The sequence below is a fragment of the Tripterygium wilfordii genome, chromosome 13, assembly GCF_013401445.1.
Source record: "Tripterygium wilfordii isolate XIE 37 chromosome 13, ASM1340144v1, whole genome shotgun sequence".
NCBI classification, from domain to species: domain Eukaryota; kingdom Viridiplantae; phylum Streptophyta; class Magnoliopsida; order Celastrales; family Celastraceae; genus Tripterygium; species Tripterygium wilfordii.
Genome location: NC_052244.1, coordinates 12,909,669 through 12,928,624, shown reverse-complemented (window position 1 = coordinate 12,928,624; position 18,956 = coordinate 12,909,669). Strand labels below are relative to the sequence as shown.

The 18,956-nt window shown below is 37.7% G+C and overlaps 2 protein-coding genes and 2 pseudogenes across 3 annotated transcripts; 3 read left to right on the top strand and 1 right to left on the bottom strand.

Annotated features, from left to right (window-relative positions):
• Positions 1 to 19: 19 nt before the first annotated feature.
• Positions 20 to 725, bottom strand: LOC120013068. The gene has a single exon (XM_038864698.1). The coding sequence runs from the start codon at positions 696 to 698 to the stop codon at positions 195 to 197; it is 504 nt and encodes a 167-aa protein (XP_038720626.1). The 5' UTR covers positions 699 to 725; the 3' UTR covers positions 20 to 194.
• On the top strand, positions 702 to 5,445 carry LOC120013066 (annotated as a pseudogene).
• A 2,460-nt stretch (positions 5,446 to 7,905) lies between these two features.
• Positions 7,906 to 9,604, top strand: LOC120012398 (geranylgeranyl pyrophosphate synthase, chloroplastic-like). Of its 2 annotated transcripts, none has more exons than XM_038863813.1 (2): positions 7,906 to 9,212; positions 9,349 to 9,604. In XM_038863813.1, exons 1-2 carry the CDS (start codon positions 8,015 to 8,017, stop codon positions 9,354 to 9,356), a joined length of 1,206 nt encoding a protein of 401 aa, XP_038719741.1. In that variant the 5' UTR covers positions 7,906 to 8,014; the 3' UTR covers positions 9,357 to 9,604. The 2 variants fall into 2 exon arrangements, with proteins under 2 accessions (XP_038719741.1, XP_038719740.1); XM_038863812.1 differs by having other exon boundaries at positions 9,286 to 9,604.
• Positions 9,605 to 17,364: 7,760 nt separating this feature from the next.
• On the top strand, positions 17,365 to 18,419 carry LOC120012367 (annotated as a pseudogene).
• Positions 18,420 to 18,956: the final 537 nt, after the last annotated feature.

Sequence of the window (18,956 nt, the reverse complement as noted above, 5' to 3'; positions counted from 1 at the left end):
TTTTTTTTTCTCGGAAACCAAACAAAACAGCTTCTTTAAGTTAAATTTATCGCAGATTAAAGACTAATCACAGGCAAAGCTTGTATCTTTTGGGTTCAAATCTCCAAACGAACAGCATTGAAGCATGAAATTTACACAAGAAGCATAAAAAAAATTATAATGATAACACAAGAAGAACTGATCTGATATCCTTGTCAAGTTTTCCGGCTGGGCTCCAAAATTCCGTTCACAGCAGAAGTGGCCACAAAAACCGCTACAACCTCCGCACCAGCCACCACGCAGGCCTGTGCCAACGCGGGGAAACTCACCGCTTCCTCAACCCCCTTCTCCGCCGTTTCAATTCCTTTCTCCGCTGCTTCAATTCCTCTCTCTATCGTTATAACCCCTTTCTCTGCTGTTTCCAGTCCTTTCTCCGCGGCCTCAAACCCTTCTTTTACAATCTCCACAGCCGCCTCCTCCGTTTTCTGCAGTTTCTTCCTCAGCCCGAACAATGGAATATCCTCCGCGATTGACGGAGCCTCCCTTGCCGTCAGCGCCGTTGATGCAGTCAGTAGAAAGACTAGCTGCCTTCGATTGCTGAAAATCGTCTGGGACGCAGGTTTAGGAGCGCCAGCACTGCAAGAGGTATAGTGGACATTGCGCACGCGGCGGTGAGATAAAAGAGTTAGCAGTGGAGCTTGTGAGAGTATGGAAGCCATGGCTTGCTTCTTTTGTAGGAAGAAAACTGACAACCAGAGCTAGCTATTTAACATCCAGTATGATTGGGCCAGGCCTTCTCATTTGGCCTTTGTTGTGCCAGGCCGTTATATTTGGGCCATGATATATGGGTGTATTGGGTCGGGCCGTGATATTTGGGTTTCATTATTTTCTTCTCAGTCCAGAACCGAAGGTTGAAGATAGACAACCATGGTTGAAGCCGCCCAGCCTCAGAATCCTCAGTCACGGTTGCGTAGAACAAGCCCCACACGCCGAGAGCTCTGTCGAGGTCCCCATCGAAACCGTGGCTGTTGGAGTTACCACCGAGTCCACTTGCAACAACAACAATGCTGAAATCTCCGCTACCACCTCTGAGGGAGACCACGAGAAGTCCCTTGAGTTTGCCGCTAGTTGACAGAAAAAGGGATCAAAGCACTGCGAGAAAACGACTACGGCGAGGCTGCAGACTGTTTAAGCCGCGCGCTAGAGATCAGGTTTGAGGTTTTCTAGTTTTTTAAATAGTTTTTCCTGTCCACTTTCTCGAGTAATTGCTTCGAAAATATATAAAATCGTGTTTATTAATTTGATCATCTCTGATTTTTTGTGGGGGTTAGGGTTTTAGAACTGTAGGGTTATCGGGCTTCTTGATAGGTGATCTTTTGAGAAAGAATTCTGTGTACTGTTTTGACTACATTTTCATGAGCTCATCTCAATCTTTCTGAGGCTTTAAGGGGTTTCTTACCAATACTTGCTGCTTTTTTGAAAAAAATTGACCAATATTTGCTTAAAATATTAGGGTTGCACGTTATGGTGAGCTTGCTCTGGAATGCGTTAACTCATACTATCAATATGGACGGGCATTGCTATACAAAGCACAAGAAGAGGCTGATGCATTGGCTATAGTACCCAAGAAGGAGGGTGATACTCCTAAGGAATCTGATAAAGCAGGTTCTATTGAGGATGTTCCAAATGGAGAATCTTCTGTTGCTAGTAATGTTGCTCAAAATGTGGGTTTGAATCCCAGGAAGGAGTTTCAGATGATGGTCAATACCTTGATCACAATGTTTTTGTTTCAATTTTTGTGTTGCAATCTACTTTTTTGATAGTCTATGTTTGCTCGTCCTCAAAAACGAAAAAGTATGTGTAGGGCAAGACATAATATTTCTGTTTCTTTGATGTAAGCCGATGTATGGCATTTCCTAAAACTTAACCCTCCCTCCTCCCCCCTCCTAAAGTTTGTGGATAATTTCCTTATGGATGTAATGTAATTGATTCGGTTTCTTGAAGGATGTGTTTGATAGCCATCCCTCTGGTGACCTTCAACTTAGTAACTTACTTATTACTTCTGGTAAAGGTAAATACTTTACCCTTATATAATATGTGGAGAGGCTGTTTTCAGGAATTGAACCTGTGACCTTTAGGTTGCACCCCTGCAACTCTACCACTAGGCCACATGTTTATTTTTGGAAAATTTTTTTGTTTTAACTGTTGTCATTGACTATGTTAATTCGTTTGTGTGCTAACGTGATGCTTATGAGGAGAACAAGGTAATTAATGTTTCCTACATCCCATGAGCCTAGCATTCTGGGCAAGGCGTAGAGTCTGCCTTGTGAGAAGGCTAGAGGACATGGGCTGATGGGCTGTTACCACTGAAGTTTTATTTATAGTTATTATTTTGATATTATTAATACTGATCACATGCTAATTATGGTCTTTTCATCATCGCTGTTGCAAGTTATCCTCAGAAAATGTTTTCAGAGTTTCCTTTATTTATTCTGTCACAGGTACTGGTGGAAAAGACCAAGATGAAGATGATGAGGAGGAGGATGTTACGTGCACGTCCCACATCGCTCAGATGTGGGAGTGAAGTGCAGAATATAAGGGGGAGGTATGGGCCTTCCCTTGCAACCAGAGTTTTCAGGGCATTGGGCTTGGGCTTAGGGCCTGGGCTCCCTGGAGACTCTGGCCACAGCCGGTCCATGTGTGCCTGCGGGCCGTGGATGTCGGTTGGGCTTTGGTTGTAAGGAGATCCTTATCATTTGGTATCGGAGCCACCCAGCTGGGCGGCTGTGGGTTATGCATTGTGCTCCTCTGTCCTCGGTATGGGCCGGGGCAGGGCTGCGTCTGCGGAGGGGGCGACCTGTCTTAGGGACAGCGTGGGCCAACGTGGGCGTTGGCCTTGTAAGAGCGGGGGTATGTTACGTGCATAAATCCCACATCGTTCAGATGTGGGAGTAATGACCCATTTATAAGGGGGAGGTTGGGCCTCCCCTAATATCCCCAGGTTTTCACACGGATCGGGCATTGGGCTTAGGGCTCCCGTCCCTGTGTGGGGGCCTGGGGTACAGCCGGCCCATTAGGTGGGTGTCGGTTGGGCCTGGGGTGTTAGGAGATCCTTATCATTTGGTATCGGAGCCACCCAGCTGGGCGGCTGTGGGATGTGTACGTGCTCCTCTGTCCCGGTATGGGCCGGGCGGGGCTGCGTTTCCGGAAGGGGCGACCTGTCTTAGGGACAGCGTGGGCCAACGGGGACGTTGGCCCTGTAAGAGCGGGGGTATGTTACGTGCACGTCCCACATCGCTCAGATGTGGGAGTGAAGTGCAGAATATAAGGGGGAGGTATGGGCCTTCCCTTGCAACCAGAGTTTTCAGGGCATTGGGCTTGGGCTTAGGGCCTGGGCTCCCTGGAGACTCTGGCCACAGCCGGTCCATGTGTGCCTGCGGGCCGTGGATGTCGGTTGGGCTTTGGTTGTAAGGAGATCCTTATATTTGGATCTCCTTACAACCAAAGCCCAACCGACATCCACGGCCCGCAGGCACACATGGACCGGCTGTGGCCAGAGTCTCCAGGGAGCCCAGGCCCTAAGCCCAAGCCCAATGCCCTGAAAACTCTGGTTGCAAGGGAAGGCCCATACCTCCCCCTTATATTCTGCACTTCACTCCCACATCTGAGCGATGTGGGACGTGCACGTAACATACCCCCGCTCTTACAGGGCCAACGTCCCCGTTGGCCCACGCTGTCCCTAAGACAGGTCGCCCCTTCCGGAAACGCAGCCCCGCCCGGCCCATACCGGGACAGAGGAGCACGTACACATCCCACAGCCGCCCAGCTGGGTGGCTCCGATACCAAATGATAAGGATCTCCTAACACCCCAGGCCCAACCGACACCCACCTAATGGGCCGGCTGTACCCCAGGCCCCCACACAGGGACGGGAGCCCTAAGCCCAATGCCCGATCCGTGTGAAAACCTGGGGATATTAGGGGAGGCCCAACCTCCCCCTTATAAATGGGTCATTACTCCCACATCTGAACGATGTGGGATTTATGCACGTAACAGAGGATAGTGATGCTGAGGATCTGGCTGAAGCAGATGAGGACGAGTCTGACCTGGATTTTGCTTGGAAAATGCTGGATGTTGCAAGGGAAATTACCCAAAAACAACCTGGTGACACCATGGATAAAGTGGATATTCTATCAGCTCTTGCAGAAGTTGCATTAGAAAGAGGTTTGTTCATGAATTTGTTACGCATACACATATCTTGTTTCTTACTCTTTCTGTTTGTGTGTGTGTGTGTGTGCATGCTTGTGTTTGTACATATACCTTTCTTGTTCCGTATGGGTGAGACGTTGACCTAGCGGTAAAGTTGCTTTCTTTGCAACCTATTGATCATGGGTCTCTGCTACACAGGGTTAAGGCTGCATACATGTTGCCCTTCTATGACCCTGCCTCCACTGCAGGAGTCTTGTGCATGAGAGGTTTTCTTGTTTTGGGAAGCCACAATCGCCGTTCTCCGAGTGGAGATGAGATTTATGTACCATATTTTGTGGTGGGTGTCAATAATGCATGTCTGTATTTTATTGTTGGTTCTCTTTTCCTTGTGTCCCATGTAGAGGACATCGAACTTCTCTGAGTGATTACGAGAAAGCACTGTCCATATTAGAGAGGCTTGTTGAACCAGACAGTCACTATATTGCTGAATTGTATCCTTTTCATAGTTAAATTACGCCATATATTCAAATAACGACTTGTTTACTCATCGCTCTTTTTATTTGTTTCTTTTTCATAATAACTTATCAGTTTGTCATCTTGAATTGCAGCCCCCTTAAGTTTATGCCTAAGAGAAGCAATAGGCATGGTAAAGTTTGGTGAGAATTAAACCAAGAGGCTATATGGTAAACCGCATAACGCTACAATCAGAAGAATGAGAATTGGAAATAAGACTCAGTTTTATGACTCTTGAGATATTAGCAGTATGGCACATTGTCGCTAAATTTTATGTTGCGGTTGTTGGTTATTAGTTTTTTTTTTCACTTGTTACATCCTTAAACTCACAATTCAGAAATTTTCGAATATGTTTGTGCCCGGAGATTGGCTGCAAGCCTAAGGAAGCAACTTTGTAGGAAGAGGAGTCTAAACGCGTGCAGATAAGTACAGTTTCTGCAGAATCAAACCCAATGAAGAAACGCTCACTAGAACCTTCATCGGAAAAAGGTTATGACCAATTGAGCTAATATGTCAGACTCATTTGGCACAACTCTTAAGATCGATGCAAGTGAGCAATTGGTAGTGTTTACTCATGCTAATTTGTTGGTGCAATGTGTTTTAATCGGAAAATCCTCTTGGTTTGCGCCAAGCAACATGCATGACATCTGTGAAAAAAGTTGTTCTAAACGTAGAATTGCTGTCATAGTTTCAGCTACAAGCTATTATTCATCAAATCTTAATGGGTATCGAAGCTATTGAAGGAAGGATTTTGGAATCATGTTACAGATTTGATTGTTCTTGTTTCATCTTGTACTCTCTCTTATTCTTGAGCGTTAGATCAAATGTATAAGTAAGTGAGATAGTGTGAGTGAAAAACACCAAAATACTTTGTAACATGGTTCGGTGGATTCCAGAATTTCAGATGGTCATTCGAAAATCCTTGGTGGACTCCAAGGTTGGTGGATTTCCTGGCAAGATCGTCAAGTAAAAATCCTTGGTGAATTCTGGAGTGCAATAAAGGTGGATTCCTGTTGTTGAAAACATATACTAGATTGAGGTGCGTAGTGTTAGAAGTGAAGTTCTAGACGTTATAACGTTTTTTCACAAATGGTAGATTGTTTTAAGATTAATTGTTTTATAGACTCGATGTTTTTTCTTTTCTTTTTTTTTCTCTTGTATTTCGTCATAAAAAATTTGGTCCTTGGTCTTTATTTACTAATCCGCGTATTGGTCCTTGGTCTTTATTTAGTGTATTTATTTAGTGTATTAGAAGTGAAGTTCTAGACGTTATAACTTTTTTTCACAAATAGTAGATTGTTTTAAGATTAATTGTTTTATAGACTCGAGGTTTTTTTTTTTTTTCTCTCTTGTATTTCGTCATAAAAAATTTGGTCCTTGCTCTTTATTTACTAATCCGCGTATTGGTCCTTGGTCTTTATTTAGTGTATGTCGGTATGTGCGTGCGTTTGAGGATGCTTTCGCTTTAGAGTTTAATATGTACACACAATTCAAAATTTTCGTAGTTTTGAGTAATCGAATATATATATATATATATATATATATATATATACCCACTAATTAATCTATTAAAAAAACATGACTATAAGATCAGCTCTTGGTCCGTCAGATGTGTGTTACTATAAAATTTATTTTATTTATGAGAAGGATAAGATATAAAAGATACCAAAACCGACAAAAAAGAGGAGACCAAGATCTAGTGACGGAGTTAGAATTTGATGTTAGTGGGACTACCAAAAATTGACAGGGATCCAGAGCTGGGTCACCAGAATTTTTTTAGGATTATTTAAAATATGACACTTATTTAACTGACAACATAAGTTATTGAGATTAGTTGATTAGATATTTAGTCTTATCAAGAGTTGAGCGTCTTGAGATGAACTTGCGATGCAATACGGACATAGTTACACACTTGTACAGTTGCACCAGCAAAGGAGAGTGTGGAGACCAAGTGGTTCGTTAATCAGAGATTGTGCTTGCACAAGAATATAGTAAAGACTTAGACGACGACTTATCCAATTAGGGCTTTAGGCACTACGGTTAGTACTTAACCGCTTGAGGCCTTAGACATTTAGGTATGATTATGCATATAATTATATACAAGTGTATCATTTATATATAAATGTACAAGTATATATTATTTTTTACCAAAAATTTAGGGGGGGAGTACAGTCTAATGTAGGCCCCTTGATTCCGCCTCTGACAAAATACCGACACTGACTCCTAATAAGTCGAACCTCACAACAAAACAAAACAATACAACCTCCCCCAGAAACTTGGCGAGCACATAAGATTGCGTTTCTTTTAAAAAAGACCAACACCTCTTGGTCAAGATGCGTTTATTAAAAAACGACTTGGTAACACGACAATACATGAATGCATGAGAGATATTTTATTGGACATTAGGTGAGAAGGAATAATGGGAGTGATATATATATATATATATATATATATATATATATATATTAAGTATTAATGAGCTTAGATAGCAAGTTATATAGGAAATTATAGGAAGTTACAAAATATTAATATTGATAGTTATAAAATGCGCAAAATAATCAAAAAAAAGAAGATAAGAACATTATAAGAGAGAAACATCATAAAATATATAATACTTATATATAACAAGTTATATACAAGATATAGAGAAAAAGATATTTATAAGTTAGCTAAAATACAAAAAAAAAAGTGTGAATATAAATAATGTAAAATGCATTAAAGATATAGTTGTAGAGTGACTGAAGTGAAAGAAACCTTAAGGAGAATGAAAGAGATAAATCCAAAAGACATCATTATGAGATTCCAATTGAAATGTGGAAACATGTAAGAGATGTAAGCATAGTATGACTAGCTAAGCTATTTAATCAAATTAATAAAATCCATAGGATGCCTGCTAAATGGAGCAGAAGCATTTTAATATTTATAAACAAGAACAAATGTGATGGCCAAAACCGTAAAAATTATATGGGAATCAAGTTCATATATTGAAATTTTGAGAAAGAATTGTGGAACGGAGATTGAGATCAACATTTACAATACCCGAAAACTAATTGGGTTTTATACCAAATAAAATTATAAAACAAAACAAAAAAAAAGAACGAAGAAACGAGCAATTACATAAGATTGTAAAAGATTCTATTTGAATTTTGAACATATATATATAAGGAGCCAGTGCATTAATTAGCTAGGTTTATGTCACTCGAGGCTGTATATACACATACCATAGCATCTCATTCCTTCCTTCATACAGCACTTGAACTTCTCTCCCTTGAAATCAAACCCTACCTTAATTAGCTACCTACCCAGTATCGATCAATGGCCTTGTCACTTGTCAAAAACCTCATCATTGACGAAAAAACGCTCACTACCGATTTGGAATCCATGGTAACTCAGTTGGAAGACCACATCTTAACGAAGCTGGTGCGAGCCAACAAGGCCCTTGATAAAAGACTACCTTTGAGAGTCCATAGAAAATTGATAGTCATTGCTTTACGAATCTTCAAAATCGTGCTCCGTACCTACACAACCATGTTTATACATGCACCAATTCTCCTTCTCAAACTTGCTGTCAAGTTTTATTTTGCTGAGTCTTGGATTTCAAAATTAAAACCCAAGAAAAGCAACGTCGGCTCTCATGTGTTTCAGCTCGAACATTACATGGAATGCAAGAAAGAAAACGTGAACAAGGCGCTGGTTGAACTATTACCAGAGAATGGAATCTCTCAAAAAATTTGCAATGCTATGAAGTACTCTCTTCTTGCTGGTGGAAAGCGCATACGCCCAATACTTTGTATTGCAGCGTGTGAATTTGTAGGTGGAGATGAATCATCCGCGATGCCAATGGCATGTGCAATGGAGATTATTCACACCGCGTCGTTGATTGTTGATGATCTTCCTTGTATGGATAACGATGATCTTAGGAGAGGGAATCCCTCGAGCCACAAACAGTACGGTGAAGACATTGCGATTCTTGCTAGTGCTGCACTGTCCTGCCTTGCCTTTGAGCACATAGTGTCAAAGAAAGTAAATGTTTCCCACGACCGCATGGTTGACGCCATTACAGAGCTTGCTTCAGCGATTGGCTTGGACGGGCTCGTGTCAGGTCAGTATTTGGATATTGAGTTTCAAGGAAAGAAAGTGACTTTGGAACAGTTGGAAAATATTCATGCGCTTAAAACTGGGAGGCTTTTAGAGGCCTCAGTTGTTTGCGGAGCAATAATTGGAGGGGCCACTGCGAGCGAGATAGATAAACTTCGAAAATATGCACAGAATATTGGATTGTTGTTTCAGGTGGTCGATGATATTTTGGATGAGACTCAGCCCACCACAAAGTTGGGGAAGACTGCTGGCAAGGATTCGGCGAGCCAAAAGGCCACGTTCATGAGGCTTATGCACATCGACGAGGCCAAGGATTATGCCAAGGAGTTGGTTGATCAAGCCGTTCATGAGCTTGCCCATTTTGATGCTGCGAGGGCTGCTCCGCTGTACAATTTAGCCCATTTCATTCTTAACCGTCAGTACTAGTATTTTTTGTTTTCTAGAATACCAATTTATATTCCTACTGGATTTAATATCTATCGTCATAGGTTGCGTTGTTGGATTACTGGAACCGATATGCATCGATAACGCCTGGTCTTCGATCAAATCAGCAATCTGAGAGAAGATGCAATAACCGGAAGTTCTCTCTCCCAGTGTCATGGTATTTGGCTTATCGATCGGCAAACACCCTTGGACGACATTTGGGCAAAGAGTGGAGGAGCATATATTACTTCTTTTGCTTTGTTTTGTTGTTGGTTTCATTTGGTTTCACCGAAGGTGTTTGTTGGCATATATGTTATCATCTACTCTTCATTAATGCAATCATGTTTTAATGTTAAAACAAAAATAATGAGAATACTCGCCAACTTGAAATGGCTAGTCTCTATTAAAAGCTGATCAGAAATCCGGAGTTCATTCATTAGTGTTATTTCGCAATCATATTGATAACACCAAAATATTCCTCCAATAATATGCTGGCATGTAACTTCAGAAAAGATACCGAGAACAGAGTCAATCGAACAAAAGACTAGCATCTCTACGTGCATTCAACATGCTGATATTATCTTAAACGATTTTCTCGCAAATTATCTTCAATTGTTGTTATTCCTACCTAACATCTACTAATATCATTTATTATCATATCTTTGCTCATGTGCAAAATCTGCAATGTTGTTTTGCTAAAAATGCCATTGCAATGCCTTCTAAAATTTTATTAGTTTTAACAGTTCTACCAAATTCTTCTCTTCTCTTCTCTTTCTTTTTTTTTCAATATTTTCTGATGATTAGTTGTGATTCACAACTCACAAGTTAGAGTCACTAAATTTTTTGCCCAAGAATGTGATAATTTAGAAAAATAATTCCAGTACTCTTGTCTAGGGGTGTCCATTCAGTTTTCGGTTCAATTTTAACCATAACCGAAATGTCCGAATCGATTCGGTTATGATATTTTAGAATCCATAACCAAACCATATATTTCGGATAACTAAACCGAAATAACCATATTTTTCGGATCGGATCGGTTTTCGGTTTTTGAAGAAATGGAAAAAGTATAAATAAATCTCAAATAGAGTGAGAAAATAGTCCATGATAGACTCCAACTCCATTTAACAAAGTTTAATAAATGTATTATCTCATCATAATTAAAGAAAATAAATTTACAATACCAAGAGAAATAATATGATTAAGAAAAAAAAAGAAACATATATGAAGATGTCTCCCCACATTCGCTTTTAACAATAATCACTCTTAATTTATATGAATTTTAAAATGATAAAACCACCATGAGTTTCAACTAGTCAATCTTAATTTATAATTTGTGTAATGATTAGGTTAATTGGTATATAAATTTATAATTTGTTATGAAGATATAATCAGAGTTTTACAAATACTATTTTGCCTTCCATAGTCTCATATTCCAATATGTAACTTTTACATATATATATATATATATATATATATAATCTAATTTAATATATATTTATATAATATATATTAATATTATTTGTTTTTTTAGGTTATAACCATAACCGAAAAAACCATAACCGCAAAAATATCCAAACATTTACTAAAATCATAACCATATCCGAAAATCGAATAACTATGGTTACGAATCAGTTTCTCGGTTGCTGATCGGTTGTGGACACCCCTACTCTTGTCCCATATTTTCATGTCACAACAACTGCAGAAACAGGAAAAAAAAAAAAAAAAACAAAAACTTCTAAAATCTTTTTTCCTTCAATAGACCGTAAGCTCCCTCTCTTTCCCAAGAAAAAAGAGCTCCATACAAATGGCAATCACTCATTATTTCAAAATATACTCTCTAATAAACTGTCTCTCCATTAACCTTCACAAGGAATTTAAAACCCAGTTCATTTTTCCTAGTATAAATTGAAGAAGCCATGGTTCATCTCCCGTAGCCACCATTGGACCCAAAAAAAATAGCAGCAGCGCCAATTTAAGGTTTAGTGTAAGGTTTAGGGTTTATAATTTAGGTTTTAGTGTAAGATTTAGAATTTAGACTTTAATGTAGGATTTAAGATTTAGAGCTTATTGTATAGTTTATGATTTTATTTTTTTCAAAATCAATTATATTATAACATTATCATTATCAAAATAAAAATAAAAATAAAAACACATGATTTGGGAATATTTGGGAGGTAATTACACCCCTATCCCATATTTTCTTACATTACACGTACATAGCAGCAAAAACTATAATGATCGATATAAATAGAGATACCCAAAGAATCGAAAAAGAAAACATCATCGCTTCTGAAAGATGATCATTTTATTTAAGAAAAGACCAACACTTCTTAGTCAAGCGTACGTTTGTCAAACCTGTGTTTCTATAAAAAAAAATTTGGGAAAATTAAATATAAATCTTTCATGGGAGAGTTTTGTTCCAATAGGGATATTCTTAAAAGTCTTATTCCCTAAAGTCCATGTACTGTAAACTAATATTCTAAAAAGGACAAACTCTTATGCTAATTTTTTTAAATGACTAAAATAACCTCAGTTTAATTATTTAAATTTTAAAAATTAATCATAAAGTTTACAAAAATTACTCTCTCACTTACGAAAGCTCCTCTTTCACGACTATAGCTGCAAGGAATATTTTTCTTTCCAATTTTCTTCGTGAAATCGATTTTCTAATATGAATGATGCATCAATTTTGAATTTCTATAATGATTCACCTTGCGATCCTGTTGATTTTGGATATTCTCAATGTTTGAATTTCTAGATTTGATCATACACACCACGGGACTTGTAGTTTTCCTTCGATCTGTCATCAATCATTATTTTCGAAAGTTTCTGTGGTGATTTTTCGTATTTTTTTTGGTTCTGATTCCTGTTGCAAGTTACAGGTGATATGTTATCAATTTCGATTAATTTGATATCCGTCATAATGTTATCTGTCTTATTGAAATGTTATCTGTCTTTAATGAGATGTTATCTCTCTTTAAAGAAACGTTATATGTTTGAAGTTCCAAAACAGATAACATATAAGAACAGATATGAAACAAATATATTATTTGTAGATTCAGATCCAATTTCAAAAAAAAAAAAAAGAGTTCAAAAAAGCAATAAAACCTCAAAGGTGATGCGCCTTGGTCCGTGGAGTTGATTGGCGATGTTGATGGTCATTGGAGTTGGCCGGATCTAGCTCTTTTTCAAATGGTGACCGTGATTTCAAGAAGTTTTTTTGGCGAATCAAGTGATAATCGATGGCCAGTGATGATTGGACTTTGATCGAGCTGACCTAGAGCTTTATTTCGGTAGTTTGTTTGTCGAAAACGATGACCGGACGGTCAATTTTCGGTGGTCGACATGAAGGAAGAAGAAGAGAGAAAAAAAAAACGGGGAAGAAGAATGACATCACGCGTGTGACTCTAGATGGATTTTAGAGATATCTTTAGGGGTATTTTTGTCAACACAATACAAATATACTTTATTCTATTTTTTTTTTTTTTCACTTTGTCCTTCTTTGAATATATAACTATCATATTGTCCTTTACCCTAATTTCCCCAAAAAAAATTTTAAAAAGACCAACACCTCTTGGTCTATAAAATTTCTTTTAAAAAAAGACCAACACCTCTTGATCTACAAAATTTCTCTTAAAAAAGACCGACACCTCTTGGTCAGTAAAATTTCTTTTAAAAAAGACCAACACCTCTTGGTCAGTAATATTTCTTTTAAAAAGACCAACACCTCTTGGTCTATAAAATTTCTTTTAAAAAGACCAACACCTCTTGGTCAAGATGTGTTTCATTAAAAAAGATCAACACCTCTTGGCGAGGATGCAATTTTTTTTTAAAAAAATCTGAATTATTTTATTTATGAGAAGAATAAGATAAAAAGATACCAACAAAAGTAAAGACACCAAAACCGACAAAAAAGAGCAGATCAAGAACCCTGCACTAACTCCTAACGGTTGAACTTCAAAACAAAACAAAACTAGCTCTCGGAAATTTGACGAGCACAGAAGATGCCTTTCTTTAAAAAACAAGACCAACACCTCTTGGTGAACTGAAGATGCCTTTTTCTTTAAAAAAAAAAAAGACCATCACCACTTGGTGAAAATGTCTTCTTTTTTTTTAAAAAAAAGGCCATCACCTCTTGGTGAAGATGACTTTTTTTTTTTAGGGTTTAGGTGAGGATGCCCATCACCTCTAGGTGAAGATGCCTTTCTTAAAAAAAGACCAACACCTCTTGGCAACACGACAACACATGAATGCATCATAGTTTTTTATTAGACATTAGGTGAGAAGGAATAACGGGAGTGATATATATATATATATATTAATCATTAATGAGCTTAGATAGCAAGTTATATAGGAAATTATAGTGAAATTCCAATTGAAGTGTGGAAATATGTAAAAGATATAGGTATAATATGACTAACTAATTATAAGCTATTTAACCAAATTAGTAAAATCCGTCGGATGCCTGATAAATGGAGCATAAATATTGTAGTACTTATGTACAAGAATAAATGTAACATCCAAAATTGTAGAAATTATATGGGAATCAAATTTATGAGTCACACATTGAAACTTTGAGAAAAAATTGTGGAACAGAGGCTCATTTGAAAAAAACAGAGCATAAAATTTTATTAGTTTTAACAGTTCTATCAAATTCTTCTCTTTTCCATGATAAGTTTTTCTTTTTTCATGAGAAGTTGATTTTCATCGAAACAAACGAAGCATAAAATTTTATTAGTTTTAACAGTTCTATCAAATTCTTCTCTTCTCTCTCTTTTTTTTTTCCAATATTTTCTGATGGTTAGTTGTGATTCACAACTCACAAGTTTGAGTCACTAAATTTTTTACCCAAGAATGTGATAATTTAGAGAAAAAAAAAATTCGGTACTCTTGTCCCATATTTTCATCTCACAACAACTGCAGAAACAGTAAAAAAAACTTCTAAAATCTTTTTTCCTTCAATAAACCATAAGCTTCCTCTCTTTCCCAAGAAAAAAGAGCTACATACAAATGGCAATCACTCATTATTTCAAAATATACTCTCTAATAAACTGTCTCTACATTAACCTTCACAAGGAATTTAAAACCCAGTTCATTTTTCCTAGTATAAATTGAAGAAGCCATGGTTCATCTCCGTAACCACCATTGGACCCAAAAATATAGCAGCAACGCCAATTTAAGGTTTAGTGTACGGTTTAGGATTTATAATTTAAGTTTTAGTGTAAGATTTAGAATTTAGATTTTAATGTAGGATTTAAGATTTAGAGCTTATTGTATAGTTTATGATTTTATTTTTTTCAAAATCAATTATATTATAACATTATCATTATCCAAATAAAAAAAATAAAAAAATGATTTGGGAGGTAATTACACCCCTATTCCATTTTTTTTTTACATGGCACATAACAGCAAAAACTATAATGACCAATATAAATAAAGATACCCAAAGAACCGAAAAAAAAACATCATCGCTTCTGAAAGACGATCATTTTATTTAAGAAAAGACCAACACTTTTTGGTAAAGTGTATGTTTTTCAATTTTGTGTTTCTAAAAAAAAAAAATTGAAAAAGACCAGCACCTCTTGGTATATAAATTTCTTTTAAAAAAGACCAACTCCTCTTGGTCTACAAAATTTCTTTTAAAAAAGACCAACACCTCTTGGTTAGTAAAATTTCTTTAAAAAAGACCGACACCTCTTGGTCTATAAAATTTCTTTTAAAAAGACCAACATCTCTTGGTCAAGATGCGTTTCATTAGAAAAATTAACACCTCTTGGTAAGGATGTTTTTTTTTTTTTAATAAATCTGAATTATTTTATTTAAGAGAAGAATAAGAAACAAAAGATACCAACAAAAGTAAAGACACCAAACCAACAAAAAAAAGAGCAGATCAAGATCCCTGCACTAATTCCTAATAGTTGAACTTCAAAACAAAACAAAGCTAGCTCTCAGAAACTTGATGAGCACAGAAGATGCGTTTCTTTAAAAACCAAGACCAACACCTCTTGGTGAACTGAAGGTGCGTTTCTTTAAAAAAGACCAACAACTCTTGGTCAAGATGCCTTCTTTTTTTTAAAAAAAAAAATGTCCATCACCTGTTGGTGAAGGTGTTTTCAAAAAAAAAAGAAAAAAAAAATACCATCACCTCTTGGTGAAGGTGCCTTTTTTTTAAAAAAAAAAAAAAAAAGACCATCACCCTTTGGTGAAGATGCGTTTCTTAAAAAAAAGACCAACACCTCTTGGCATCACGACAACACATGAATGCATCAGAGCTTTTTTTATTAGACATTCGGTGAACACATGAATGCATCAGAGTTTTTTTTATTAGAATTAGGTGAGAATGAATAATGGGAGTGATATGTATATTAGGCATTAATGAATGAGCTTAGATAGCGAGTTATAAAGGAAATTATAGTGAAATTCCAATTGAAGTGTGGAAATATGTAAGGGATGTAGGTATAATCTGACTAACTAATTATAAGCCATTTAACCAAATTAGTAAAATCTGTGGGATGCCTGATAAATGGAGCAGAAATATTATAGTACTTATATAGAAGAACAAATGTAACATTCAAAATTGTAGAAATTATATGGGAATCAAATTTATGAGTCACATATTGAAACTTCGAGAAAAAATTGTGGAACAGAGATTGAGATCAACATTTACAATGTTCTAAAATCAATTTGGTTTTATGCCAAATAAAATTATATATAAAATAAAAAAAAAAGAAGAAACCAACACCTATTGGTCAAGATGCGTTTCTTAAAAAAAGACCAACATGTATGCCATATAATTAAATAAAATTATAAAAGATCCCTTCTGATTTTCAACATAATTGGCCAATGCATTATTAATTAGGCTTAACTCGAGGCTCTTTGAACAATAATAAATAGACATGCGTGCCATAACACCATAGCATCTCATTCCCACTTCTCTCCCTTGAAATCAAACCCTACCTTAGCTTCCTACCAGGTATCCATCAATGGCCGTTTCAGATGTCGAAGACCTCAGCCTTGACGAAAAAACGCTCATTGCCGAATTGGAAAACATAGAAACTCAGATCGAAAAGTACATCCGAAAGAAGCTAGAGCTAGTCAACGAGGCCCTTGATGAAATACTACCTTTGGAAGTCCATAGAAAATTGCTAGCAATTGCTTTACGAATTTTCAAAATCGTGCTCCGTACCTACACAACCATCTTTATACGTGCACCAATTCTCCTTCTCAAGCTTGTTCTCAAGTTCATTTTTTCTCGAGTGTTTCAGCTCGACGTGAAAAACCTGCTGGATGAATTCTTTAAAGAGATCGGAAGTGATGATATCCCTTCGACGAGTGAAGGGGTCAAGGGCAAAAGTACCCCTCACAAAATGGGGACTTCAGGCGCTAAACCTCGGGGCGCCACACTCCTCAACCTTCCAATGGACGGTCTTCTTAATGAGAATTTTTCAGCGAGCAGAAGGGCCAAGGCCAACGACAAAAGTATCCCTGCCACCACACTCGCCAACCTTCAAGGGAATCGTCCTCCTCCCGACCGCCAGGAGACGGAAAGTGATAATAGGGAAGGGGTCAACGACGAAAGTACCAATGATAAAGGAGAGATTTCGGGCACCAAACTTCAAGACACTAACCTTCCAAGCGCCACTTCGGCCAATGTTCTTCCAGTTAACAACCCGCTTCCAGCCAACGAACTTCCAGGAGCCACACTCTCAAGCCGCAAATCTTCAGATCCGAATGGCGTCTCAGATGAGTGAATCATTAGTTAGGCGTTGAAATGTCGTTTACTTTATTTGGGTTTTATAATGTCTCTTACGCTTTTATAATTGTATACAAGCATCTCTTGCTTTGATTTTCTTGGATTAGACTTGAACCCTAGCATAGGTTCTTGTTTAGATTTTGGTGTTCACTGTACTCTTGCTTTGAATTACTTGGGCTATTGAGGAACTCAACCATAGGTTTGAGCTAGAGATTGTATTAGGACTTCTTTGTGCACGTTCTATTCAATCAAATATATAAATCCATTCTAAATCATTGTTCTTGATTATTGCTCCTGTCTTGTTCTTAGTTGGTGTGATTTTCTTGTTCGGGGTATTTGGATAGATTGGAGTGGTTTGGTGTTGGATCTCAAATCGGTCCTCATTAGAAAGCTGTCAAAAAATTTGCGAAATTATGGCGTACTCTCTTCGTGCGGGTGGAAAGCGCATACACCCAATACTTTGTATTGCAGCGTGTGAACTTGTAGGTGGAGATGAATCATCTGCGATGCCAATGGCATGTGTAATGAAGATTATCCACAGTTCCACACTGCGCCATATATTGTTGATGATATCTTCCTTGTATGGATAAAAGTGATCTTAGGCGAGGAAAAAAATCGAACCACAAAGGGTACAGTGAAAACATTGCTTTCTTGCTAGTGCTGCACTGTCCTGCCTCGCCTTCGAACCACCACAAAGGGACGGGCTCTTGTCAGGTCAGTTTTTGGATATTGACAAGAAAAACAAGTGACTTTGGAGGAGTTGTAAAATATTCATTGTCTCAAAACTGGGAGGCTTTTAGAGGCCTCGGTTGTTTGTGGAGCGATAATTGGAGGGGCCATTGCAAGCGAAATAGAAAAACTTCGAAAATTAATAAGCAAAATACATTGGATTATTGTTTCAAGTGGTTGATGATATTCTGGATGAGACCCGGCCCTTAGAAAAGTTCGCGAAGACTGCTGGCAAGGATTCGTCGAGAAATAAGGCGACGTTCATGAAGCTGATGGACATCGACGAGGCCAAGGATTATGCAAGGGAGTTGGTTGATCAAGCCGTTCAAGAGCTTGCTCATTTCCATGCTGCGAGTGCGAGGGCTGCTCCGCTGAACCATTTCGCTCATTTCATTCTTGACCATCAGGACTAGTGTTTTTTGTTTTCTAGAATACAAATTCTGGATTCATCTCTGTCGTCAAAATTTTTTGTGTGTTAGGTTGCATTCTTGGATTATTGGAACCGATATGCATCGATAACGCCTGGTCGACGATCAAATCGGCAAGATGAGAGAAGATGCAATAACCAGAAATTCTCTCTCACATTGTCATGGTATTTGGCTTATCGATCGGCAAACACCCTTGAACGGCATTCGGGCAAAGAGAGGAGGAGCATATATTACTTCTTTTGTGTTTTTTTAGTTGTTGGATTCATTTGGTTTTACCGAAGGTCTGTTAGCATATATGTTATCATTTACTCTTCAATGCAGTCATGTTTTAATGCCAAATAAAAATAATGAGAATACTCGCCAACTTGAATGGCTAGTACTCTCTATTAAAAGCTGAGAAATCTGGAGTTCGTTCATTAGTTTATTTGGCAATCATATTGATAATACCAAAATATTCCTACAATAATATGCTAGCACATGACTTCTTAAAAGATACCGAAACCAAGTCAACCGAACAGAAGACTTGCAAAAGTACCGAATTGTCACATCGGATAAATACCCAAGGACGTAACCTTGAGGCCCAAGAAGAAACCTCTGTCTTAATCCGAGGAAAACATCTTTCATCAGTCGAGAAGACCCCTAGGTATTAAATAGAGGAAGCACCTCAAAAACCTTGGGTGTCCAACATGATGGGAAAACGAGAGTCGTTAGTAATTCCTAAAGGAATCCCATTCTCATTAGAAATGAAATAAGGATGGGATTCATCCTCCAAAAATTTCTCCTAAAGATCATGGAAAAAAGATCTAGTCCTACAATGTTGGTTTGC

Coding starts and splice junctions, on each gene's coding strand:
- LOC120013068 (XM_038864698.1), bottom strand. CDS start 698: ATGGCTTCCATACTCTCACAAGCTCCACTGCTAACTCTTTTATCTCAC.
- LOC120012398 (XM_038863812.1), top strand. CDS start 8,015: ATGGCCTTGTCACTTGTCAAAAACCTCATCATTGACGAAAAAACGCTC. Junction 9,213..9,285: donor AGCCCATTTCATTCTTAACC/GTCAGTACTAGT, acceptor CTATCGTCATAG/GTTGCGTTGTTGGATTACTG.